Source organism: Castanea sativa, chromosome 6, assembly GCF_040712315.1.
Source record: "Castanea sativa cultivar Marrone di Chiusa Pesio chromosome 6, ASM4071231v1".
Lineage (NCBI taxonomy): Eukaryota > Viridiplantae > Streptophyta > Magnoliopsida > Fagales > Fagaceae > Castanea > Castanea sativa.
Window position 1 is genome coordinate 5275887 of NC_134018.1, and position 27183 is coordinate 5303069.

At 37.3% G+C, this 27183-nt stretch overlaps 2 protein-coding genes across 6 annotated transcripts; both read right to left on the reverse strand.

The window, feature by feature from the left end:
* Positions 1–3087: 3087 nt before the first annotated feature.
* LOC142639326 (uncharacterized) lies at positions 3088–3885 on the reverse strand. The gene has a single exon (XM_075813527.1). It carries the CDS (start codon positions 3883–3885, stop codon positions 3088–3090), a length of 798 nt encoding a protein of 265 aa, XP_075669642.1.
* Positions 3886–22779: 18894 nt separating this feature from the next.
* Positions 22780–26392, reverse strand: LOC142639006 (F-box/LRR-repeat protein At3g48880-like). 5 transcript variants are annotated; one of them, XM_075813085.1, is made up of 4 exons: positions 26214–26282; positions 26045–26121; positions 23924–24234; positions 22780–23528 (listed from the first exon to the last, which is right to left on the reverse strand). In XM_075813085.1, exons 2-4 carry the CDS (start codon positions 26045–26047, stop codon positions 23042–23044), a joined length of 801 nt encoding a protein of 266 aa, XP_075669200.1. In that variant the 5' UTR covers positions 26048–26121; positions 26214–26282; the 3' UTR covers positions 22780–23041. The 5 variants fall into 5 exon arrangements, with proteins under 5 accessions (XP_075669200.1, XP_075669205.1, XP_075669204.1 ...); XM_075813090.1 differs by lacking the exon at positions 26045–26121 and having other exon boundaries at positions 26214–26392; XM_075813089.1 differs by lacking the exons at positions 26045–26121; positions 26214–26282 and adding an exon at positions 26338–26352.
* Positions 26393–27183: the final 791 nt, after the last annotated feature.

Here is a 27183-nt window from a genome sequence, read left to right on the forward strand (position 1 = left end):
ACTTAGACAAGTAATGAGAAGTATTAATTTACCCAAGGTATGTGATCCGAGGAGCCAGGGATGCCCAATGTTCTGTTTAATACTTACAAAAATAATGAAAAATATTAATTTACCCAAGATATGTGGTCTGAGGAGCCAAACATGACTAAGGTTCTATTTAATACTTAGAGAAATAATGAGAAGTATTAATTTATCCAAGGTATGTGATCCGAGGAGTCAGGCATGACCAATGTTCTATTTAATATTTAGACAAATAATGACTACAACAAATAGGGTCATAAGCGAAACATGGCAGAAATTCCTTTATTAATAGCAATACTTTTGTAGGTTATTTACATTCCAGGGGCGTGGTACGATTTTTTCATCTAAATCTTCTAGGAAATATGCTTCAATACCCGCTACTAAGGTGATACGGTATGAACCTTCCCAATTGGGCCCTAACTTCCACCATATTGGGTTCTTTGTAGTACCCAAAACCTTCCGCAATACCAAGTCTTCAGGAGCTAGTGGTCTTAACTTCACATTTGAGTCATACCTCTACTTGAGCCTTTTTTGATAATATGCCAATTGAACCATGACATTTTCTCTTCGCTCTTCAATTAAATCCAAGCTCTTCCCTAATAACCCATCATTGATGTCCAAATTAAATAAATTGGTTCTCAGCGTTGGGAATCCGATTTCCAGAGCAATTACAACCTCGACCCTATAAGTCAAAGAGAAGAAAGTCTCTCCATGGACCTATGAGGGGTAGTTCTATATGTCCAAAGGACATGAGGAAAATCTTCAACCCGTTTGCCTTTGGCATCATCTAACCTCTTCTTAAGTTCATTAACAATGATTTTGTTCACCGCCTCGCCCTGCCCATTTCCTTAGGGATAAGTCAAGGTTGAATATTTGTTCCTAATACCCATCTCACAATAATACATCCTGAAAGCTTTGCTATCAAACTGAAGCCCATTGTCCAAGAGGGTATGAGGAATCCTAAACCGAGTGACAATGTTTTTCCACACAAATCTCTTAGCATCTTGTGAGGGTCTATTTTCGACAAAATTTCCAGGCCCAAAATATAAGCAAGGATCCTAGGCCTTGTTGTTATTATGTTAAGGAAACTGAGCTTGGTTTATCGCAGTTAAAAGGGCTATTTACAAACCAAGTGGTGCACAGAGCGGGGATCCTACAAAACGTATGTTCTGGCAAGAAAGATTATATATATATATATATTGATCAACAGGAAAGAAGGTAAAGGAAACAATACATAAAGAAAAACGCAGAATGAATGCTAAGGATCCTCAAATCATTAAGGAATATTTCATTACTTCTAATTGATGAATCACAAAGTGCTCACTAAGACTTGTAACAAGGTCCAAATAAGCTCAAAAGTTATAGAATTAGATGACCCTCTAAGCCTCTAAGACTTGCAAAGTTTGAATCCCTTTAAATTTGAGTATGTTCTATAGTGGCTGCCTTGGTACACCGGGCAATATTTCTTTTCTCTTTACTACTTTTTAAGCCTTTTTTGACAGAATTTTTCTCAATGATTCAATTTTGATTCACTATTGCTAAATGCCCTTCACTGTTGCTGATTCCTCTTTTTATAGCGTCAACCCAGGGCTCCGGGGTACCACTGGTTCCCTTTCTTTGCTCCCTTGGGCAACAGAGCCCATAGCGTGCTAGCAGCTTTGGTGGCTGGTCCATTCCTTGTTTCTCACAGTTTTCTTCTTTTGGTGCATTTTCTCTAAAAGCCCCTTGCTGACCTTCCATTCTAAGGTGTTTTCGGGGGAACTGACCTTCAATTTCTCTTCCTTCAAGGCTTCTCTATCTTCCTTTTCTAGACTCAACTTATTTGGCCGTCCTTCCTTTTTGTCATTTTTTCTAAGTGAGCCGATTCTATCCTTGCTAGGTTGAAAGTCTCCCTACCTACTTCCCTTCATAGTTCTTCTTCCCGGGTTCCCCGAGGTACCAGCCTCCTTGTTCTTAAGTTGTTACTTTCCAATCCTTCTGGTTTCTTTCTATATCATCGGGTGATTAGGAAGGATGCTTTTGCTCTTTGTTTCCCATGTTTCTTGGTACTCCTCTTGGGATGTCTTAGTCTCATTCCCAGCTATTCTACACGTCCCAAGGACCTGGAGCCCCTAGTGGCCTCTGGGTATCCTAGCTCGGTACTTACTGCTGGACTCTTTTGATTTTCTGATCTCGATAAGCTGGGCTTTTTCTCTTCTTCCCTTTCGTTTGACAAGCCCTAAGGCCTACCCTTCCATGGATTTTAGGCTTAAAATCTTTTTTAATGGACTTGGGCTTACTTTTCTCCTTTTCGTGGGGAACTTTTGACCCTTTTATTGTTATTTTTCATGGGGTGCATTCACTGCGCTACTTTGGGTCTTTATGTTGTGACTTTTTGTACCTTAGCACATCTACATCTCTGATGTTTGCCAGCGGCTTAGTTTCAACCCACTTGGTGAAGTAGTCAATGCCGACCAAAAGTCATCTTCTGTTTCCTGCTACTCTAAGGAAATGTACCACAATGTCCAAGCCCCATTGAGCAAAAGGCTGAGGACTAGAGAGAGGATTAAGAACACCCTCAGGTTGATGGATGTTTGGGGCAAATTTCTAGCATTGGTCACACTTCTTCATATACTCTTGTGCTTCTCTTTACATACCTAGCCACCAGTACCTTTGGGTGAGGGCCCTGTGAGATAAAGATCTGCCACCTGTATGACTCCTAAAAATCCTTTCATGTAGCTCTTCTAGGAGAGGTACTACTGCCTCAGGGTGTACACACAGTAAGTACAGTTTAGAGAAAAAGCGCTTGTATAGTTTTTGATCCTCGGACGACCAAAAATAAGGAGATTTTCTTCGCACCTTATCAGCCTCTCCTTTCTCGTCGGGCAAGATGTTATCCTTAATGAACATAACAATGGGATCCATCTAACTAGGTCTCACTCTAATCTGATGAACTTGCACCGTGTCTTTCTTCACCTCGGTAGGTCTACACAAATCTTCAACCAAGATGACCCAAGGTAAACCTTGGGCCGAGGAGGTTACCAACGTGGCCAGAGAATCAGCATTCGTATTCTTGTTTCTAGGGATCTACTGTAAAGTGAATGAATCAAAACTTGATTGTAAATGTTTGACTTGGCTCAGGTACTTTTGCATCCTCGAATCCTTAACTTCCAATTCACCCTCTACTTGTCCTACAACTAGCCTGGAATCTGAAAACACTTCCAACGCCTTTCCTTCCATCTTTTGAACCATAGTCATTCCAACCAACAAGGCCTCATACTCAGCCTTATTATTTGTGGCTGAGAAACCTAACCTCAAGAATTTCTCAATAACGATCCCCTCGGGAGATACCATAACCAGCCCCATTCCAAATCCTCTTTGATTAGTAGCACCATCAATATATACCCTCCAGGATAGAGGTTTTTGTAAAAAGACCACTCCAGCTGGCTTATCCTCCATGTTTTGCTTTTCTTCTTCTTCTTTTATAGAAGGTCCAGCAAATTCGGCCACTAGGTTCGCGAGGACTTGGCTCTTGATAGAGGTGCGAGGCATATACTTGATATCGAAGGCCCTTAGAATCATACCCCACTTAACGATCCTCCTCGTGTAATCAACTCTCCATAGTAGAGATTGAAGGGGAAGTTGAGTTAACATCACCATCATGTGAGCTTGGAAGTAATGGGGGAGTTTACGTGTTGCATGCACTACTGCTAATATGACCTTCTCTAATGGTAGGTATTGAATCTCTGCTTCATGTAAGGATTTACTCACATAGTAGACTGATCTTTGTACCCCATTATCAAGCCGTATCAAAACCAAACTAACTGCATGGGGAGCCACAACAATGTAGGCAAAGATGACCTCATCCTTTTTGGGCCTCGACATGATGGGTGATTGAGAAAGGTACTCCTTCAACTGCTAGAAGGCTAGGGCACACTCCTCGGTCCATTCAAACCCTTTCCACTTATTCAACAACTGAAAGAAAGGTTTGCACTTGTCTGCTAATCGAGTGATAAATTGATTCAAGGCAGCAGTCATCCTGGACCTCCTAAATGTTCCGAGGAGGCTGCAAACTATTAATTTCCTTAATCTAATCAGGATTGACTTCAACTACACGATGAGTGACCATGTAACCCACAAATTTCCTGAACCAACACCAAATTAGCATTTAAAAGCATTAAGGCACAGTTTGTGCTTCCTCAATATCCCAAATTTGTTTCCGAGGTCATTAACATGCTCGAATTCTAATTTGCTTTTCACCACCATGTCGTCTATGTAGATCTCGATATTTTTCCTAGTTATGGCTCAAACATCCTGGTCATCATCCTTTGATAGGTGGATCATGCACTCTGTATACCAAAGGGCATCACCTTGTAGTGGTAATTTTCAGTGGGAGTAACAAAAGCTATCTTCTCTTGATCATTTAAAGCTAAAGGTATTTGATGGTACCCTTGGAAGGCATCTAAAAAGCTCATCCGAGGATGACCTACAGTGGCATCAACCAATTGGTTTATATGAGTCATGGGAAAGGGGTCCTTGGGGCAAGCCTTGTTCAAATCTGTGAAATCTACACATACTCGCCATTTTTCATTCTTCTTCTTCTTCTTCACCACCACGGTGTTGGCCAGCCAATCAGGGTAAAAAATCTCTTTAAGAGCCCTAACCTGCTTAAGCTTGATCACCTCGTCTTTGACAGCATTAGAATGCTCTTTAGATGAGAGCCGAGGTGGTTGCTTTCTAGGGATGACCGTTGGGTTGACATTTAAATGGTGGCAAATGAAGTTTGGGTCCACCTAGGAGCCTTATAAGCACGCCATACAAACATATCAATATTCTCTCTAAGAAATACTATCAGCTCTTCCTTCTCCCGAAGAGGAAGCTAAGCTTTGACCTGGAAGAATTTCTCCCATCATCACCTATAACAACCTTTTCTAATTCTTTACATTTCGTCCCCTCTACCATATCTGTAAACAAAATTGACTTCTTTGATTGCTATAAGCCTCGCTCGGCAGAGGCTGAGGGTTCACCTTCAACCCAATGCCTGATAGTAAAAACTAAATATTGCCTGGCCATAGACTGGCTCCTGACCAATTCTTCAACTTGGTCGCTGGATGGATATTTCACCTTCAAGTGTAAGTGGAAGAGATGGCCCCCATGGCATGTAGCCAGGGTTTCGCCATAATGGCAGTGTAATGGGAGTAGGCATCCACTACAATGAAGTCCACCTCCGACTCTGCTTGTACTGGTAGTTTGATTTGGCATTTTGGTATAACCACCTTCCCATCAAAGCCTACAAAGGGTGAATCGTAAACGGTCAAATTCTTTGGTTTTAACTTTAGCCCCTTAAACAAATCAAGGTACATAATCTTTGCTCCGCTTCCTTGGTCAACCAACACTCGTTTCACATTATACCCCTTTATCCTGAGGGTAACCACCAATGCGTCATCATGTGGTTACAAGGTATCAACCTTGTCCTCATCAGAAAAACTTAGCGTTGATCGGACTTCCACCCTACTTCTCTTCAGCTCAGGGGAGGTGTCCTTTGTAGGTGGTAGGGCTATAGACATTACCCTAGAAGGGTGAGAACCAGTCCTTCCTGGGGCGACAAGAATAACGTTGATTGTACCCAGAGGTGGCTTTGAAGATTTACCTCTTTAAGATCCTGACCTTGCTTGGCCCTATTGTCCATCGGGGTGATATAAAAATTGATTTAACCTACCACCTCGGATGAGCTACTCCAGGTGGTTCCACAAAGTTCTACAGTCCTCCATAGTATGACCTCGCTCTTGGTGGACCTAGCAATGAAGGCTTTGGTTGCGCCTCGTGGGATCCCCTCCCATCTTGTTTGGCCATTGAAAATATGATTCATTCTTAATTTTTTCTAAGATTTGATGCACTGGTTCTCGAAACACCGTATTAACCACTTGAGCAGTAGTAGTCCTAGATTGCCCGAAAAAATCCCGCCAAGGGCGATTATTATTGTACCTATCTAACTTGAAGTCCCTTGAGAGACCACCTTAGCCTTGCCTCTACCTAGTTGTTGGTCCTCCTGGACCTACTTATACTTATCAATGTGATCCATGAGATGACGCACATGACTAACTAGCTTCCTTGTCAATGATCTCCTCAAACCGTGCTTGGCAGGCAGGCCGACCTTAAATGTTCTAATAGCTACGTCATCAAAGTCCTCATCAATCTCATTAAACATCTCCCAGTATCGATCAGAGCGCATCTTTAAGGTTTCTCCTTCTTGCATAGCCATAGAAAATAGGGAATTCAGAGGCCAAGGAACCCTACTACAAGTTACAAACCGAGAACCAAAGGCGCTCGTGAGCTCCTTAAAGGAATTAATAGAACCCTTCTTCAGGCCATCAAACCACCTTATCACCATAGGCCCTAAATTTGATGGGAACACCTTGCACATCAAAGGCTCGTTCTTAGAGTGAACAAAAATTCTCTAGTTGAAATGGCTTACAAGCTCCATAGGGTCCTTTCTACCATTATACATGGTAAATGTTGGCTAAGTAAATCGTCGGGGAAGCCTTCCTCCCTCGATTCTTCGAGTAAAGGGTGACTTGGAGATCTGATTCAGAGCTTTACTCATGGCATTATTGCCCACGCCTTTACGTAATGGACTTCTCCTCCTCCACCTATCACGATGCTCTCTGTCGCATGAAAAAGACTCGCTAGAAGGAGTTCTTGACCTGGGCCGGTAGCTATGATCATTATCATCATCAGAAGATTGGTTAGAACTTGAAGGAGTTTCTCTACGTCGCTTTCAGAGCAACTTTCTTCTCAAATGGTCGATTTCTAATTGCATGCTTTTGGTAGTTGCCTCATGAGAGACGTGGCTCTCACTTCTGGACTAACTCCTACTAGTATGTGTGGCAAGCATATTAACCTCCCGGTCGTCCCTGCTTATCTTGACATTGGGACCCTATAGATTCCTCTCGATTTTGCCCTGAGCCTACCATAATTGAGTGTTGGTTTCACTAAAGCTCAAGCAATTCTCCATAGACGGCACCAATTGTAAGGACTTGATTTAGTGCCTAAGCCTAAAGGGAAAATGATCTAGGCCTAAAGAGTCCATTACAATAAATTTGTAGAGAGTGGGCTGGGAAACTAGGCTCCAATAAATCAAACAAGAATGGTAGTTAGCCCAGATGAAAAGAAAACAAGAATAAAATTGTTATACTCAAGGTAAATCGTCCTCGGCACAATCTGAGGAGACTGAATCTTTTATATATTTCCTTATTGAAGTTGATTACAAGTCTAGTTCTTGCTTCCATAGTGTTTTCTTCTACCTTTTTCTCTCCCCTTCCTCTGGAAGATCCCTTACATCATATATCTCCCCTTAAATGATCTCAGCCTCCATGTGTTCATTATCCAAGTCACTACTTGAGTGTCTGTCCTATCAGACGTCTTCTCAAACTCCTTGTGAGTTGCGACAGCCAAGACAACATTGTTCAGGAGTCTTCTCCACATAAATGCAGTCAAGAAGTTTGGTGGGATGCATTAAATATGGTGGTAGCCACTAACTCTTCAGTCATGTCAGTGCTAGCCCCTTCCTTGAAACTCTTTCTCTACAGTACGACCTCCTCTGATGATGTGCTATTGATGTGACCTTATAGTTCGAGGGCATGGCCTCCTTGGCAAGATAATGGTCCTTCTCGGCCTTGGGCATGACATATGGCGCAATTACCTTACTAAAATTCTTGTACCCCACAATATGTATTAATTACATGTGTAATTGTTCTTATAATAAATGAAAATATGATCATGAAATGTATTACTGCTTATTAAATTAGTCCAAATTGCAAAAAATAAAGTTAATAAGACCACCCTAAAACAATTATCACACACAATACACAGGTCTGGAACTAATTCTCAACAAAATAGACACAAAACATGAATGAAAAGGCAACCGCTCATATTCCTACGAACGTCCAAATTACATGAACGATCAAGGAATAGGGGAAAATTGATGAGTACAGAAATTTGCTCCGTCCAAACATACAATGGAGTCATGGACTAAGAACATTCATTAAATGGGCATTAACTACCCCACTGTTAGCTACGGAAATAAACAGAAGAATGACTGTTGGACCCATAAAAGTACATTCCTCACCGAGAAACTTTACGAACGCCGTAAAGGACTAAGGAGCATAGTAAAGAGGTTCCTAACGGCTACAAGCAAAAGGCTATATAAAGCAATCCCAAGAAGATAGAAAAGTACTCTTTCACATTTTGACCAAAATACTATCTACATTTCTACAATCCTGTCGCAGATAATCTGAGATATCTAACTTAGGCATCAGAGAGTCTTTCGCTACCACCATCCTAGTGTCATCATCAAAGAGTTTTTTTCTCATTGTGTAGGTTGTGTTTAAAAGTGCAGCTGAAAATCAAGACAATGCAGCAGAAAATGCAGCTGAAAATCAGGACAGTGCAGCAGAAAATGCAGCAGAAAATCAGGAGGACAGTGCAGCAGAAAATCAAGACAGTGCAGCAGAAAATGCAGCAGAAAATCAGGAGGACAGTGCAGCAGAAAATGCAGCTGAAAATCAGGAGGACAGTGCAGCTGAAAATCAGGAGGAAAATATACCAAGATCACCTAAATTGTAGAAGGTAGACAGCTAGCAAAATACCACAGCTGGTTGTCATTATTTCTCTCGGCTGTTACACATGATTTGCTCCCTATTCTTTCTCCTCTGTACATATCCATCTAAATGGGCAATATACAAAATGTAATAGTTTCTATATAAATGAAATACCAGCTCTCTCTCTATCTCAAGGTGAGATAGAATTTCTCAAAAATTCTTTATGGTATCAGAGCAACCGTGAGATAGAGAGAGAATTTTTTTTTTTTTTCAACCCACTATGTCAACCACATCAAGCTCTTCCCCTGCCCTCACTCAATTTGATGACTATCCATATCCTGTGACACAGAATATTGCAAATTTTGTGTCACTTCGTCTCTCCTCTACCAACTTCCTTCTCTGGAAAACACAAATGCTCAATATCCTTGAGAGCTATGACCTCCAAGGCTTTATCAATGGTGAAGTTCAACCACCACCCCAGTTCATCAATAATGCTGACACTGGCACACAAACTAATCCTGCATTTGTGAAGTGGCGCAAAACTGATCGTCTTGTCAAAGGTTGGTTGACACCACTCTTTCCCGAGGGAAGTTCTTGGCATTGTTGTAGGCCTCAATATCGCCTTTGAGGGTACGGAATGCATTGGTTCATGCATTTGCTCGTGTCTCGTCGGATCGAAGCCTTGCGCTTAAGCGGGGCTTACCTCTATAACTCGAGGTACCGATACCTTAGCCGTTTATCTCCCGTCGGTTCAAAGGCCGTGTGCGATGATCTTGCAGCCATTGGGAAGCCGGTTCCCGCAACACAAGAAATCATGGTGGCTACTTAATGGGCTTGGCAAAGAATATGAGGTGTTCACTACTACCATGTTGAGACCACCGATCCTTCCATACTACGAAATTGTCACTTCAGCTTGGAGAGTTATCTTTGAAAGGCATAAGCTTGATGCTCAACCCACTCCTCAAATGGCTTTCTATGGCCAACGCAACAATAAAAATAAAAGAAGCAATGGTGGTCAAGGGTCCTTTAATTCTAAGGGACGTGGGTTTGTTCAAGGTGCTCAATCTGCACTAAAGAATTCCAGCCATCCTACACGAAATGCAGGAAAATTCACCAATCATCGCAGCCAAAAACACAAAAGATGAAGCAATTATCTGTCAGATTTGCAACAAAAGGAACCACACTGCCCTCAAATGCTTTAATCGATTCAATCACTCATTCACAGTAGACAACATTCCACAAGCATTAGCAGCTATAACCATTGCGACAAAGGTCAAGATTCGAGTGGTTCCCCGGACACAGGAGCTAGTGACCATATTACTAGTAACCCAGGTAATCTTCATTCCTTAACTCCTTATCATGGATTCGATGGTGTTATGGTTGGCAATGGTCATACTTTATCTATCACACACATTGGTGAAACTACTCTTGGTACTAGTTCTTCTCCTATTCACTTAAAAGATGTGCTACTAGTTCTGATATTAAGAAAGATCTGCTCTCTGTTAGTAAACTTACTACTGATTATCCACTCATCTTTGAGTTTGATGGACATGGTTTTGTGATAAAGGACAGGACAACCAACAAAACAGTAGCGAAAGGGAGTAAACGAGGCGGTCTTTATGCCTTTGATAGAGGTCCAACAGCCCTATTCTCCCATCGATTCAAGCGGGTTGCTAGAGATTGTTGGCACTATCGTCTCGGTCATGCACACCAAAGGATCATCTATCACTTGCACTCAAAAAATTTCATTTCTTCTACTTCAGCATCAAAGTCTTCTTCAATTTGTACTAGTTGTCAAATGGGGAAATCGTGTAGGCTTCCATTCTTGCCTAGAGAAAATGAAATAAAACTCCCATTTTATAAAATTCATTGTGATCTATGGGGGCTAGCCCCTATGTCTTCTAGAGAAAAGTTTCGCTACTACACAATATTTGTTGATGCGTTTACAAATTTTACTTGGTTTTTTCCTATGAAAAAGAAGTCATAATTTTTTAGCTGCTTTGATCTATTCTATAAATATGTGGAATGTCAGTTTAATGCAAAAATTTGTGTCTTTCAAAGTGATGAAGGTGGAGAATTTGCAGATCGTGAGTTCTTGCAGTTTCTAGCCACGAAAGGTATTCACCATCAATCTGCTTGTCCAAAAAAACCTGAGCAAAATGGCAAGGCTGAGAGAAAACATCGAAATATCACTGAATTGGGACTCACCATGATGTTCCATGCACATCTACCACCAAGATTTTGGACAGATTGCTTTTCCACAGCAGTGTTCCTAATCAACCGTCTACCATCCCCACACCTCAACATGGAATCTCCTTTTTCGGACTTTATGGAAGAAATCGGACTATTCTTCATTACGAGTATTGGGCTCAAAGTGCTTTCCTTACCTTGGTGAGTATAGATCACATAAGCTTGATCCAAAGTCCACTTCCTTGTGTTTTTATTGGCTATAGCATGAAGCATAAGGGGTACAAATGTTTGTATCCACCGAAGCTGGGCGAGTTTATATCTCACGCCATGTGGTCTTTGATGAATCCATCTTTCCTTATTCCACGCCTACAAGCTTGTACAAGAGTGATCCTCTTGAGGGGAGCTTTGCATCTTCTCGAATGGGAGATTGATCCACCAAATGATTCTCCTCCACCTTACTCTACACCTCTTTCAGCCTTTGCACCGCTTCGAATCTCAAGACATCACTAGCCGCTCGCACCATCAAATGCATCACAATTCCTCCTCGGTTGAGCCTCCTAGGTGACCACATCGGAGCTCTTCTTTGGCTCCGAGCCATGTCAAGCATCTTCCTCAAATCCACCAGTAGAGACCACTCCTATTCCTCCTGAAGCAAACCCAACTCAGCACCCCATGCTCACTCGTTCCAAGGTTGGTGTACATAAGCCCAACCCCAAGTATGCTAATCTCCATGTAGCTCGCATAAAGCATGATATCCCAACTGAACCCCGATCCATTCAAAATGCTAAAAGTCACCCAGGTTGGGTAGCTGCCATGGATGAGGAGATGGATGCCCTTGCTACAAACAAAACATGGATCCTTGTTCCGTCCAAACCTGAGATGAATGTGGTGGGATGTAAATGGGTTTATAAAGCTAAACTTAAACCCGACGGCTCCTTAGAGCGACTCAAAACACGATTAGTTGCCAAAGGGTTTCATTAAGTTGATGGCATAGATTTCTCAGAAACCTTCTCTCCTGTTATCAAACCTGCTAGTATTCGACTGACCCTCACAATAGCAGTTGTCAAAGGATGGGAGATTCGCCAACTTGACGTCAAAAATGTGTTCCTTCATGGCTTTCTATCTACTCCTGTTTACATGCATCAACCACCGGGCTATGTTGATCCAGTACACCCTACTCATGTTTGCCAACTAAGTCGTGCCCTATATGGCCTCAAACAAGCCCCTCGCGCTTGGTTTGATAGGCTTAGTGACTTTCTTCTTCAACTTGGCTTTTATTGCAGCATATCTGACCCAAGTTTGTTCATTTGTCAATCTTCTCATGGAGTTCTTATTTTACTACTCTACGTTGATGATATGATAGTCACTGGTGATGACCCAATTAGGATTCAATGGCTTATCTCTCAATTGGCTCATGAATTCTCCATTAAAGATTTGGGTTTTCTCCATCATTTCCTTGGCATTGAAGTCCATCAAAGTACCCAAGGTCTTTTCCTTTCACAAACACGCTATGCTTTGGAACTTCTAGATCGTGCTGCCATGACATCATGCAAACCAATTTCGACACCCATGCCATCAAAAGGTCGGCAACTTCCCATCAATAATGCTCTTTATCCTGACCCCACACATTATCGTAGCCTAGTTGGAGGACTACAATATCTTACCTTCACTAGACCAGACCTTTCCTATAGTGTCAATTTTGTGTGTCAATTTATGCATGCTCCTACAATGGCTCATTACCAGCTTGTCAAACGCATTTTGCGCTATGTTCATGGGAGCTTGCTCACTTTGGGTTACAAATTTTGGCCTCAAGTACTCTTGATTTGTATGGGTTTTCGATCTTGATGCTGATTGGGCAGGTTGCTCTATTAGCCGACGGTCTACCACAGGGTTCTGCACTTTTTTAGGCAGTAATTGCATCTCTTGGAGTGCCAAAAAAGCAATCAACTGTGTCTCGATCTAGTGCTAAGGCTGAGTATCGCTCCATGGCATCCACTGCAGCTGAACTCACATGGCTGTCCTTCTTACTTCGTGATCTTGGTATTGCCCTTCCTCGCCCTCCAATACTACATTGTGATAACTTGAGTGCTTTGTATATGACAATGAATCCTGTCTTTCATGGGAGGACAAAACACATTGAACTAGATTATCACTATGTTCGTGAAAAGGTGGCTCTTGGTTCTCTTGAAACCCGCTTTGTTCCATCCAACTATCAACTAGCTGATATTCTCACCAAGCCCCTCTCCAAGGTTACCTTTCGGGAATTACGAAACAAACTTGGCCTCTGTCCTAATCCACGGCCAAGTTTGAGGGGGAGTAAAAGTGCAGCTGAAAATCAGGATAGTGCAGCTGAAAATGCAGCTGAAAATCAGGAGGACAGTGCAGCAGAAAATCAAGACAAGGTGGCAGAAAATGCGACTGAAAATCGGGGAGGACGACAGCTGAAAATCAGGAAGAAAATATACCAAGATCACCTAAATTGTAGAAGGTAGACAGCTAGCAAAATACCACAGCTAGCTGTCCTTATTTCTTTCGGCTGTTACACATGATTTGCCCCCTATTCTTTCTCCTCTGTACATATCCATCTAAATGGGCAATATACAAAATGTAATAGTTTCTATATAAATGAAATACCAGCTCTCTCTCTATCTCAAGGTGAGATAGAATTTCTCAAAAATTCTTTAGTGTTTGATGGTCTTATCCATACAGACGAGGATCTGTACTAACCATTCCGTGCATCATCAAGTTTTATTAATAGTACTCACTCTAACAATAAGTTTGGGAATAATTTATTTTCAGTAGTTTATTTGTATAGTGTTTATTAAAATATATTATTTTTAATAACTTTCATATTAAGTGTTTGACAAAAAGTTAAAAACTTACTTTCAAAACTCTCTAAAATGTATATTATTTCCAAAAAATTTGAGACAAAAAAGTAAAAGGTAAAAACAAATAAGAAAAACCCAAACCCACACCAAGACCCAACATATGCCAAACAAAATATATATATATAAACAATATTTACAATAACTTCATCCGATGGGACCTGAACAATGCAGTATGCTTTTGGAAAGCAATGGATATACAAAATACTTTACGTGTGTTTGGAAAGTAATAATGAAAATGTTTTGTATGATGAAAGAAACATATTAACATAAAGAAGAACCTATTCTTTATTTGTTTGGTTTGTAAAGGGGAGGCAATCTATAGGAAATTATATTTTACCCTTATGTTATGTAAATTTGATATATTTCTCTTCTTTTTTGCCCTTCGTTTTTTGATTTCATTTGAATATCTTTTGTAAATTTTTTATATCGTAATTTTGGCTCTGAAGGTTGATGGTCGATTGGGATTTACTGCATCTGGGTTTCTAATTCGTGATGAACATAGCTCAAGTAGCTTTATATTGCCTGTCTTCAGAAACCGAATGAATGCTTATGCTTTTGTTGCTGTGGATGTTGATGTTTTGAATTTCTGTTTAGAGTTTAGCATTTCTAATATTGGGATAGAATTAGATGACTATGCTTCAGTTGAGGTTGTACGTAAAGGCCTTAAACCTGCTGCTACTTATGAAAACTTGGAAGATATATATTAGGCTGCTCTATTCCCAGTTTTGCTCATGTCAATTTGCACTTCATAATTCTGTTGCTAATTCTGTAGCTTATAAATTAGTAGTGTTTTATAAGATCAATGGCGCTTTCTTGGTTTGGTTGGAGGATCTTACTTCACCTTTTGAGCTTGCGTTAGCTGCAAATATACTTTCTTCATGTACTGTTGTATTCGTCACAAATTTTCTAAACTTTTACTCCAAAAAAAAAAAAAAAACATATATATTAACTATTAGAAAATGACAATCAAAATATCCATTGTAGCTTTTATATATATATATATATATATATATATATATATATATATAAAATAGACCATCATTCAACCTCTCAATCTCTAGAAAACTCATCCGTAAAATACTTTATATAAGGGACAAAATGGCTAAATATCCCTTATTTTTAAAGTATGTAGCAAAACACCCATATTTTCAAAATATCTAGCAAAATGCCCTTGCTTCTGGAACTCGATACTACTAATGTCGAGTTTCAGGTGGAAACTCAACATTTGCTACTTAATTAAAAAAAAAAAAAAAAAATTAAGTGGAACTTGACATTGTAATGTTGAGTTTTACTTAAAAATGCACGTTAAACTTGATTTTATGAATATCAAGTTTTATGTAGAACAAAATCAAGTTCCAAAATAGGAGCATTTTTTGAAATACTTTAGAAAGAGGAGTGCTTTGCCACACACTTTAAACATAAAAGGCATTTAGCCATTTTCTCCTTGTATAGGTACTCAAGGTAGGATTTTGAATGAAGGCTAAATTAGGGTTGGAAAAAAAAAAACATGGTTTTTAGTTTCCATGACCTCACTCGAGTCCCACTTGAGTGAGGGACAAGCAAAGCTTTATGATTGTTTAGTGATTTGCCTGAGAAGGTTCATTTGTAACGCCCTAAGTTTAATTTAAAAAAAAGAAAGAAAAGATGATGTGGTTAGACTTTTAGAGACCCATGTGATCCCTAACTGCCCCTTATTTCCCCACCACACATTCACAAATATCTCCCTCCCCCTTTGACCGGCCATCTCTTCCTTCCACCTTATTCTCATTTCTTTTTCATTTTCACACATACACAAACGCTCCTCTCTCACACTCCCTCAACTCTCCCACTGGCACCCCATTTCTCACCACCCCTACCATCTTTTCCAGCAAGTTTACTAGAAAACTCCATAGGAATAAGCCAAGGCTCACTCATCTCTATTATTCGAGGTAAATTTTTTTAAGCTTTTGGTGGGTTTATATGCTTTTACTTGAGATTCTTTTAATCTAAGTTTTGATAATGATATTCATGTGATTTATGACCTTCTTGGGTGATATCCTTGTGATTATGTATATGGGTTTTTGATTTGATGGATTTTATGTATATAGGAACAACTTATAAAGTGTTGAGGTTTTGATGTTAAATGAAAGTTCAGATTTGTGTGAAAACACAAGAACTTGTTTAGACCCCCAATTAAAAATTATGGCTAGATTACTTTTACTCTAACTTATCTAAGTGCGAGAACAAGAATAAATGAAGCACAATCACCAAATTTGCTCTAGTGCACACACATGAACAATAAAAAATAAAAGTAAAGCACAAGAGTAAGGGAAGAGAGATGCAAACACAAGATAACACCAAGACGTGTTATCGAAGAGGAAACCAAAGAACTCGGTGAAAAACTTTCCGCGACTTTCCAAGTCGAAATCGATCCACTAGAGAATAAAGTTGGAATACACGAACAACAAAAGACCCTCCAAGCCTAGTCTACCTAACGTACTTAAGCCCTCCAAGCTCTTGCTACCAATGAACTTCTCGGAGTCATGTCTTCTCTAACTTTTCGGATCTCGCAATACGCCCGATTGCATCCGCCAAGCCTTACCGGCTTCTTTTGGTAAATCCCCAAAGCTTCCCAATCTCCAAAACACTATCTACACTCTGAAAAGGTGTGGGTTGTGTTTAAGTACAAATCTCCTCTCAAGGTATGATAATATGAGAGGGAAGGAGAAGAGACTACAATGATTTTTCACTAAACGATGAGTAACTCCCTTTCTAAAAGATGGGTGTGTTGTGTGGTAGAAAACCTATCTAGGGTTTTTCTCTCTGAATAGCCTTTCATACTTTTGTGGGTAATGAGGGTATATATAGTATGGGTGAAAGGTAAGAAAGTCACACTTAAAATCCTTCAGGTAGAACGTTTTGCGAGTATTTTGCTGGAAGGCCTTACTCGTGAAACAGTCACCAAATTGACAACCAGGCACGACTCTTCAGCTTCCAGCATGTGCTTCTCATGTGGCTCTTTTATGGGTAGGCTTCTCGTGAGACACTCGCGAAATCCACTTGTTCATCCAATACATGCTCGTTTATTCACCAACTTAATACTAAACCCAATACAATAAAATCCCACAAAATACAATGAATAATATTAAAGCAATTACAACACTTTTTGTCATGTGTAAGGTTGAATTTAATCAACCATGTGTTGGTTTTATTCCGTGCCAAATTTGCTTATAATTCAACATGTAGAAACCCTGTATTTAGGTGGAAATTATGTAAGGATAGTGTGTGAGAAAGTGTGAAGAAAACTCAAGATGTGTGCAATTCAAAGGAGTTTCGTGACTGGATCTCGGGACCGGTAAGTCACCAAAGTGGCATAGGTGTGAAGCATGCAGGGAGCAGAAGGGTCACGATAGCTGGAGCACTATAGGATAAAAAGTATAGTCTGACCTAGAAGTTATTTCGCGACTCAAACTCGTGACTCGTTCCAGTCGTGAGGCCAAGTCGCCAAAATGCCCTATTTGGATGAAAACTGACTTTTCACATTCCTCACGTACTCTACTATAAGTACCCTTATACCCACAAAATGTAGGGGTAGCTATTCAGAAAAAAAAAAAAAAAAAAAAAAAAAAAAAAAAAAAAAAAAAAAAAAAAGTAAGAGAGGTTTCTACAATGCACCCACCTCATTAGAGAGAAAGCTACTCATTCTTAGAGAGAAATCTTTGTAGTCTCTCTCATTCCCTCTCCCATTGTTATACCCATTGAAAGGAGATTTGTATCCAAATACTACCCACACCTATTTTAAGTGTTGAGTGTTTTTGGAGCTTTGAGAAGCATTGGAAGATGCCAAGGATGGCGGATGCAATATGGAGCTTATTGTGGGATCCAGTAAGCTAGAGAAGACAATGTTCGGCGTAACCCTATTGGAGCAAGAAGCTTGGAGGGCTTAGGTGTACTGGGTAGATTAGGCTTGGAGGGTCTTCTACTATTCATGTATCCCAACTTCATTTTTTAATGGATTACTGACCACTTGGAGGGCAGCGGAGAGGTTTTGCACTGAGTTCTTTGGTTTCCTCTTCGATAACACATCAGCATGTTATCTTTGTGTTTGCATCTTTCTCCCTTCCTCTTTACCTTTTAATTACTGTTGTAGTTGTGATTAATTTCGGTTTGGAGTCTTTTACCAATTTGGGTTTAGCTTATATTCATAATTTCGCACATATATTGGTTCATAGGTGTTTTAAACACTATTTGAACTTTCATTATGAAATAAACCCAATATAAAACATAGTTGTAAATCAAAACTTTACATTAAAGACAATACCTTGAATGATTTATGAGTATAAATGAGATTCTATGCCTTGTAAATTAAATTGTTGAGAAACTTTGGAAGTGGAACACATTATTTATGAGGTTATATACTAAGCTTGCCTAATTAATTGCTTATTTGGCAATTCCTAATTTGTAGCCAGATACAATTTCAATCTTTATACTTATAGGTTTGCTTGATATTGTTTAGGTTCTAGCTAATCTTCTTTAGAGCTTGAAGAATTAGGCTCTATGCAAGTTGCAAGGTAAGTAGCTTTTCAATTGGATTTTTGAAAAATAATCATGTTGCATAAAAACTATTTTTTGGGTCAAACATATTTTGGAAAATTATTTGAGGAACTATGTTTTCTTAAAAAGTGTCTTGTTGTGGTCCTAATATATATGATTATATATGAAAAGTGCTTCATGTTTAAAATTGCACTAGTCGCAGACCCTTGCTTTGCGTGTGATAATTGTTTTAGAGTTATCTCATAAATATATATATATATATATATATATATATATATATATTATTTTACTATTGTCTATGTAACCTATGTAAAATTCTTATATGATAAAATTATTCAAATCATGTTATGTACTAGAATAATATTATATTCTTTATAATACAATAAGATAACATTTAACAATCAAAGAAAAAAAAAACTTCAAACACAAAACTAAATTACATCAACTCAAAGTAAAGTTCTTAAAAATACAAAAAAAATTAATAACGTAAAGCAGAGATGTAGGAAAAATAAAAAATCCACCAAAAATTGAGAGAGAGAAATAGCCTTTTTTGTGAGGGAAAATTATGCATAGAAGTATTGTATGAAAAAGATAATGAAAAATTTATATAGGAGGATAAGAAGAAGAAGAAACAAAATAAATGAAGATAAAGAGAAAGATGAAGAGTGATATTAAGGTAGAGGGTAGTGGGGAGATGAAATGTGAAAGGTATAAGAAATGCTGGAAAAAGTATAAATGTTAAAAATATGAGTACGATTTTATAAGGAAATTTTTATTTATTTGTATTTAATTAAAACATTATATGTTTTGATGTGGGACGAAAACGCTGACCATCCCTGGACGGTCATCACCTCGGCAGCCGTCCAGGAGTTATCCTCAGAACGAGGGTAACGGGCAAGACCGTCCTGAGGATGATGGCGAAGCTCCATCCCTTGTCCATGAGATGCGCACAGCTTATCCCGAGAGGACTCGTCCACATAAAGATTTGTGGACGAGGATGCTATTGGAATTATCAGGCACACTCGACGAAGGAATTCCAGGACGAGGATATCATACTTAGGAAAATCTCCGAATATAATGTGATAATTCCTTATCCTACGCATAACTGTCATATATCCGTTATGAAATCGAAATGTAACTCCTAAACGGTTATGGCAGTTACATTTAATCCTTTTGCCTCCTCGAATCTAGGGGAGGTTCCAGTATTCAATAACCGTCTATGGGAACACTATATAAACACTGATTCTGACAAAGCAAAGGTATGTGAAACTTACTCCAAAAAAGTTGGAACTCCAAGAATATAGAGAGAAAAACTAACTTTGCCATCGGAGGGTTTTTGGCCGGCAACCCCGGTCACCTTTTGATTCGCTTTTATTTTTCTTTAGGCCGCAGAGAGAGCAAGTAGTCCTTTCAAGTCCGAAGCATCCAGCCTACTGATCTTCTTTGCATCATCATGTTTAATTTTTTTTATTTATAAAAAAAATGAGAGAAAATATTAATAATTTAATGATATGGAGGACATGGCTGAGTTTAAATGGTCAACTGTAGTAGTGCTATTAATGTTAGCTTGAATATATATATATATATTGCAACATGAAAAATGATAAACTCTATCCATATAACTAAATTAAAGTTACTTTATGATGTTGAGTTAACAAAATGAATTTGTGGTTACCAAAAAACTAAGCATTTTTTATAAAAAGAATAAACTTGAAAGGTGAACATAAACTGTCTTGTTTTATTGCTTGTCATTTGAGTGAGATTGAAGTCTCGCATAAATTAATAGAGTCTCATTAGACCTATCAACCATTATAGCTCTAAAGAAGACCAATAACAAAAACTTAGTATAAATCAGTACTTACCCTTTATAAGTCAAGATGCTACACATACAATCTAATGTACATCATTACTCAACAATGTTTCAACTCACCACACAGCAAAGTAATCATGCAAATGAACTTTGAAATATCAATTTGGTGTTACGATCGGTGGTATATAGCTTTCAGGAAAAATATGTAGTAGTGGTAAATTAAACAACAATATTATTCAACTACTCAGATTTATCACAATATGAGGAGAACATGAATGCATTATAGACCCCTTTATTCCTTGCACCCATACAAAATTTAAACCGTTGGAATTAAGAAGAAATAGATGTCTAAATATATAAATAGAATAGTTTTTGTTAGAAGTCAATCACTATACATAAGGAGAGAAAAAATTAATAATAAAATGAAAAGACAACGTATCAAGTCTAATAGTAACTTTATAGAACAAATGTCATGTTGTACAAAAATAACATGTATAGAACAACTAAATAGGTTAATCCAAAGCAACCCAAACTAAGAATTTAAAGAAAAACACATGTAATAAAATTAACAATTAAAGAGAGAAAAAAATTTTAATCACAAAACTAAATTGCATTAGCTTAATATAAAGTTTTAAAGAACACAACAATTCATCAACCTAAAGTAGAGATGAAAGAAAATAAAAAAATCCACCAAAAAACTGAGAGAGAGAGAGAGAGAGAGAGAGAGAGAGAGAGACTTTTTTGTGAGGGAAAAGTAAGTAAAGAATGGAAGAGAGAATAACAAATTTATAGTAAAAGGGTGTGAATAAAAAAGGACAGAAAAAAGGAAGATGAAGAGTGATATTAAGGTAGAGGGTAGTGGGAAAATGAAAACGTAAGGGATAGAGAAAGGTTGGAGAAAGTATAAATATATATATATATATATATATATTTTTTTTTAAAAGAGTAAACGTTAAAAAAAATTATAGGAAAATTGGAAAGAAAAATGATAATGACATGGACGCTGATGTGGCTCAACTGGAGCGTAGCAACAATAAATGTTATGCTTCAGCTTTTAGATATATTTAGATTAGATATGGGAAAGTGCATGAACATTTGGTAGAGAAAAGAAAAGTATCTTTGAATGAACATTTGGCATAGAATAGAAAAGTATCTTTGAATTCATTTGACAGTGGATTTCATGGATTTATGGTATTATTTGGAAATGCTAAAGATGTTTTGTCTTAAATTGTATTATTTGGGAAATTGATGCAAAATATTTTTGACAAGAAATGGTTTTGAGAATTTTGAGAATATTGTGGATATTTGGTTATTGAAATATCTTCTAAAACTACTTGGAAGTAAACTATATATTCTGAATACATTTAACTTGTGAGATTTTGATGTGGGTTTGCCCTTGTGCTATGATGTTGGTGATTACCCTGTCTTTGTGATGTCTTAGTGACGTGTGATTACCCCGTCTTCGTGACGACAAGCCAAGTTGGAGGCTCCCACTTTGCATGACATGGGTAAATTCTTGAGTGTGTGGGTGAGGCTACTGCCCATAGGGCCAAAAGACCACATGCAAAAGGGGTACTGTGTGATACGTCATTCCCTGCTGCACATAGGGGGAAGAGATAAATCCTTGAATGAATGGGTGAGGCAAGGTAGGGCCAAAAGATCACATCTTTGGCCCTACATGATGCGTTATCCTTTGTTGCCCATGGTGTATAGACAGGTAAATCCTTAAGGGTGTGGGTGAGGTTAGGCAGGGCCGATAGACCACATGCTAAAAGAGGACATATCATGCTAGTGCGTTTGGGTTCTGACTTGTTTGTGGTGATATGATGTCTTGGTGACATTTCCGTCTTTGTTTTTGGTTTTGAAATAATATTGGATATTTCTAGCTCATAGCGAATAATATGATGTTTCATAGTTATTTTGGGAAGCTTGGTACTAAACTATTTCTATCATCCTTGTCATGTTATTAATGAAATTGTTTTGCATAAATTAAATGGAAATTCTCAAATTATAGCATGTTTTGAAAAATGCTTATTATCATGAAAATTGCATTTCTCCAACCCCATTAATCATGCTACTTATGGGGCTTTAGCTCATCCCACCCTCTAACAAATTTTCAAATCAATTAGTTATACCTCAAGTATAAAGCTTACTTTATTTGGTGGTAATTGGAGTGCTATGTTAAATTGAGGGACTTTTGTTGTTTATGGTTGGTGACTCAATCTTGCTATGTTCAACGAGGACGTAATTAATTCTATTGTAGGTTAGGCACTTGAGGTTTGTTAGCCTTAGGCGTGATAGGCCAAGAAATGGTGTTAAGGTCCCTTATTCTTGATAAGATTGTAACTTTGTGTAATCCAATTGGAGTTTTGTAATATATTTATGTATTATGTGGAGACACTTAATTTTTAGTTGTTGTTCATAAATGTGTTATAGAGCTCTAACTTGTAATGTGGAGATTTTAGTATGATTATATATTCTTATCCTGCGAAAAAGAAAAGAAAGGAAAAGAAAAGAAAGGAAAAGAAAAATCCCCTACCGTCTCTCTCCTTATGGTTCTTTTCTCATGCTTTGGACCCTTTTAAGTTTGGGGTGTGACATCAATATTACTCGCATGAGCCAGTTTTTAGTATCTTGCTTGAGCTAGCCTTCATTCATGCTCAATTGAGCTTCTTCATTTAGTAATCGTTTAAAACTGCTTCAAAGATAGACCTTTACAAGGATGCAAACATATTAACAAATTTGAACTCATTACAATTAGAGTCATGAAATAGGCTAAGCCAAAAATTTAATAGCATAACACCACTTCATGAAACCCAACACCAACTCCAAACACCAACCAATTGTCTATAATTCACCCATATCAGCACATGCACATTCAAACTTATGCAGGGAATGTAAAACTTAAATAGTAAACATCAATACCCTTTACTGGTGGAGTGGTCCCAAAAAGAGTGAAGTATCTCTCGCGGTGAATAAATACTAAAATACTAAATAGGACCTTTATTAATGTAACCCATTTATTCAGAGAGGATACCATCAAAAGAGTCAGCATCAATGTGTCCGTATTCGTCCACGTCACCAAACAGGCTCGAACCTTCGTGCTGGAAATTACTAATATGTGAAGCAAGCTTCAGCAACTGGTCATCACATTCATAACCTACACAATCCCTGGCATCCAAAAGCACAAGCTCCTTACAGCCCTGCAGAATCATCTCTAAACTCTCCCGATAAATGTTTGCGTTCCTCATATGCAAATACTTTATGTTTGGAAGAAAGGTGACAATGGCTGATGCTGTATCCTCCCCAATATAGGCTCCACAAGCATATAAACAATGAAAATTCTTACAGTGACAGTTTATTTCTTCAAATACTTTTTCCATGTTACGAAGACTATCGAGTCTCAGCAGCTCTAGATTTTTCCACTTACTTATGAGTTCTGGAATAACCGGGAAATACGTGTGACATAGTTTATATGACAGACACAGAGCCTTCAAGCCAGGGCACCTGGAAACAATGAAAGGCATCAATGTTTATAATAGAGAAATTCATTCTTCAATATATAAATTAATAGTAAGAAAGAACCACTAGCTGATCTTCTAAATTTTGATCTTCTAGCACTATATATTCATGCAAATTCAGTTTATTTTCATTTTATATGAATCCATCAAAATCATTCTTAACTCTTCTTGTCTATTATGATTCTTTGTGATATGTAAGTGCGAGTCTGAACTCTGAAGAACATGCCTACCAACCTGTTAGAACTAAGAACTTAGAAGTACCCCCTCAACCTTTTGCACATCCATGAGACCGCATAGAGGAACAGTGAACTATAAGGGTGAGTAATAACTAAGACATTGTGAGCAGTTGACAAGTGACAACAGAAAAGGTATACAACTTACTCGTCTGCAATATATCTTAATGCTTCCTCAGTGCAGTCGTCAGGTAGCCAGACAAAAGTAGCATTTCCACAGCTTCGATTAATTATGGACTTAATAAATTCAGTTGTAATTCCATCAGAAAAGTACCAAGCCAAAGGACCACGTTCAATTTTTTGAAAATTAATGATTTGCCAGCATGAAGGATGAAGGCTTGCTTTGTACCATGACTGGCACACAAAGGGAGCGCCCAATAGTAGTGACTCTATCCCCACTCTTGTAAGCACATTCACCAAACAGTCCATGTTCAAATCCTCCCATTTTGATCCAGACATCTGTAATATAAGCCCAATCAAGATTATTAAAATTACTTATTTGCAGAATAAACTTCAAGTCAAAGGGGTGAAGTACTTGCTTATAAACAATCTCTATGTGAGCACGGATTGATCACAATTGTATTATATACTAGTTAAATTCAAATTCAATGGGTATTAACAATACTACTTAAGGCTAGAGCTTTGTAACTAAATTAGTTAGCACCTTTTGGTGTGTCTATGATATCCAAGTTCAAATTTCCACTCTCCCATTGTAAATATCATTAAAAAAAAAAAAATTCTATAATAATAATAATAATAATAGTTGGTAAAGCAAAGAGAAAATTCAATTAAATTTCAAATTAAAATTTAATTAGAGTCTAATTTTGTATCATGTGTCTCATCTAATCTAAATTTTAAAATTTTGTGCCAAGTGAGTTAATTTAGTATAAAAATTGAATTTCAATTAGAGTTTAATTTTACGTCACATGTCCCATCTAATCTAAATTTTTATGCCAAATTAGTTAATTTAGTATAGAAAACGAGGAGTCCAATATAATAAACCATAAAAAACATAATTATATAACTAAAAAAATTCAAATTTATAAGTCATATATATATATATTAATAGGTAAATTAAACTTAGAGAAAATTGAATTAGAATTATAATCCAATTTTGCACCATGTGTTTAAATTATGTGGGAACTACACCATAATTAATCACTTAAGCTTGTGCCATGCATCTATTTAAGTTTTTTAATCTTTGTGTCAAGTGAGTTAATGAGTGCAAAATACTAAGAATCTAATATTAATGAACTATAAAATATTTATAAAAAAATCACATATACTCAATAAAATCGCCATATGTTTCTCAAAAAATAAATAAAATAAAAATCACCACTTAACAAAAATCACCACACGTTCCATTTTATTAAAAATTAGAAAAAAAAATCATAAATAGTATTAAATTTATGTAAAAATTTTAATATGTGACTAATTACGTTTACTTTACAAACAAATTTAACTAATTATCTATATTTTATGATAAAATTGTGTTTAATTTTAAATGTATTTATATGTATGCATGAATGCATGTGTTACATGCTTTAAAAAAAATTAGTTTGACTAATTATTTATATTTTATAATAAAAATTTTGTTTTATTTTAAATGCATCCATGTGTTTGCATGAAGTTACATGCTAGTACTACTAAAAGAATAATACACAATTTAATGAGAATATGACAAATCTTAGGGTGATAAGAAGAAAGACCATTAACAATATGGTAATCTTTGAAAAAAGATACAAAGACATTCATATAATTAGAAATTGTCTCAAATTTTTATTTTGACTTGGTTTAGATTTTCTTAGAACAGAAGGAAAGTCTAATTATTAATAAAGTCATTTGGTCTCCTTATCTAGTAAGGAATAGGTAATTCTTACATATAGATAGTGCTACAAAGGATTTGAGTTTTGGCCTAAGGGTGGGGAGAAAATTAAGAAGACTCTTCAAAGAATTTGGTTTTCTTCGAATAGGTATATCGTTTGGATTTGATAATTTTTTCAATGAAGGAAAAGGAACATATAATGTTTGAGCATGACTCCTATAGTAATCGTGGCTAAAAGTGGGTTTGCATTTGGATTGTTTGCTAAATAATTTGAGATCGAACACCAAAAATTTCAAAATGAGAGACAGAGAGAGAGAGTTGAGACTTTTATGGCTCTATATATATATACACACACTGAAAATCAATTCCAAGTTCTCATCAACTGAAAAAAAGAAAAGAAAAGAGAGATTGCAATTCAAGTCTTGCAAATAGAGATATACGAACCATATTCCAACTACTGCGTCCAAAGGTGTTGCCTATAACAAAGATATTAATCCATTGGATAACAAGCTACGATTTACCTGTAATTGCAAATCCAAGATATATGATACTGAATGAAATGATGAAGAAGAAGATAAAATATTTTGTTTATGTGTATAGGGAGCTAGGGAACCTGGAACAAATTAATTTTCTTGGACAAATAATAATTGAACGTTGGTAATTCACCCCTACAAGTAATTTTCCACTTATCAAAACTTTAGTAAAGATGAGAGCCTCATCATGAGATTGAGACCTACTTTAATAAAGATGGGAGACCTGCTGGAAGCTTCTCACATTACTTGAAACCCCAGCAGAGAATCAATTGGAAGGACGCATGCCTAGTCATATAACACGTGACACTGACGCCAAAGTCATTTAAAAAACAAAAGCTTGAATAGCAGCAATCAATAATAGCTAGCCAGTAATCAATAGCATTACTTCCATGTAAAGAGAAGGTAATAAAGTTGCTCATAAGTTAGTTCGACATACTTGATGTACTTATGATTTTGTAGTGTGAATGAAGGATATTTCACCACCTTTATTTCCTTTTGTATTAGCTGATATTGCTGAGTTTTCTTAATAAAATTCGTTACAATTCCCCTCAAAATAATAGCTAGCCAAATTTATGTTAGGTTTAATTTAAGAATTTAGTGGTGAAATAATAAAACTAAATTGCATACTACATCACTAAAGTTTTGGAGTATTTAAATTTTACACCTTTAAATTTCAGAATTTGAATTTTATTTAGGAAAGTTTGGGGATGTTTGAAATTTATACCTTAAAATTTCATAATTTTAGTCTTGAACTTTGGGCGTCAGTGCCACGTGTTATATGAGTAGGCATGCATCCTTCCAATTGATTCCAAGTCTCCCGTCTTTATTAAAGTCGATCTCAATCTCATGATGAGGCTCTCATGTCATCTTTATTAAAGATTTTGGTAAGTGGAAAACCACTTGGAGGAGTGAAATACCAACGTTCAATTATTATTTGGAAAAAGTGTAGTAATACAAAAAATTTCACTTCTTATCATAACTGTGACGTGATAGAGTGTGATTAGTAAAAAAAAAATGATAGATTCATGCGTAAGTAATAATTAACCACTC

Bases quoted from the DNA above. Each gene is read 5' to 3' on its own strand.
- LOC142639326 (XM_075813527.1), bottom strand. From the start codon at position 3,885: ATGTCGAGGCCCAAAAAGGATGAGGTCATCTTTGCCTACATTGTTGTG.
- LOC142639006 (XM_075813085.1), bottom strand. The intron at 23,529-23,923 runs GTAAGTTGTATA...CATTGTTTCCAG, and splicing joins TTAAGATATATTGCAGACGA to GTGCCCTGGCTTGAAGGCTC.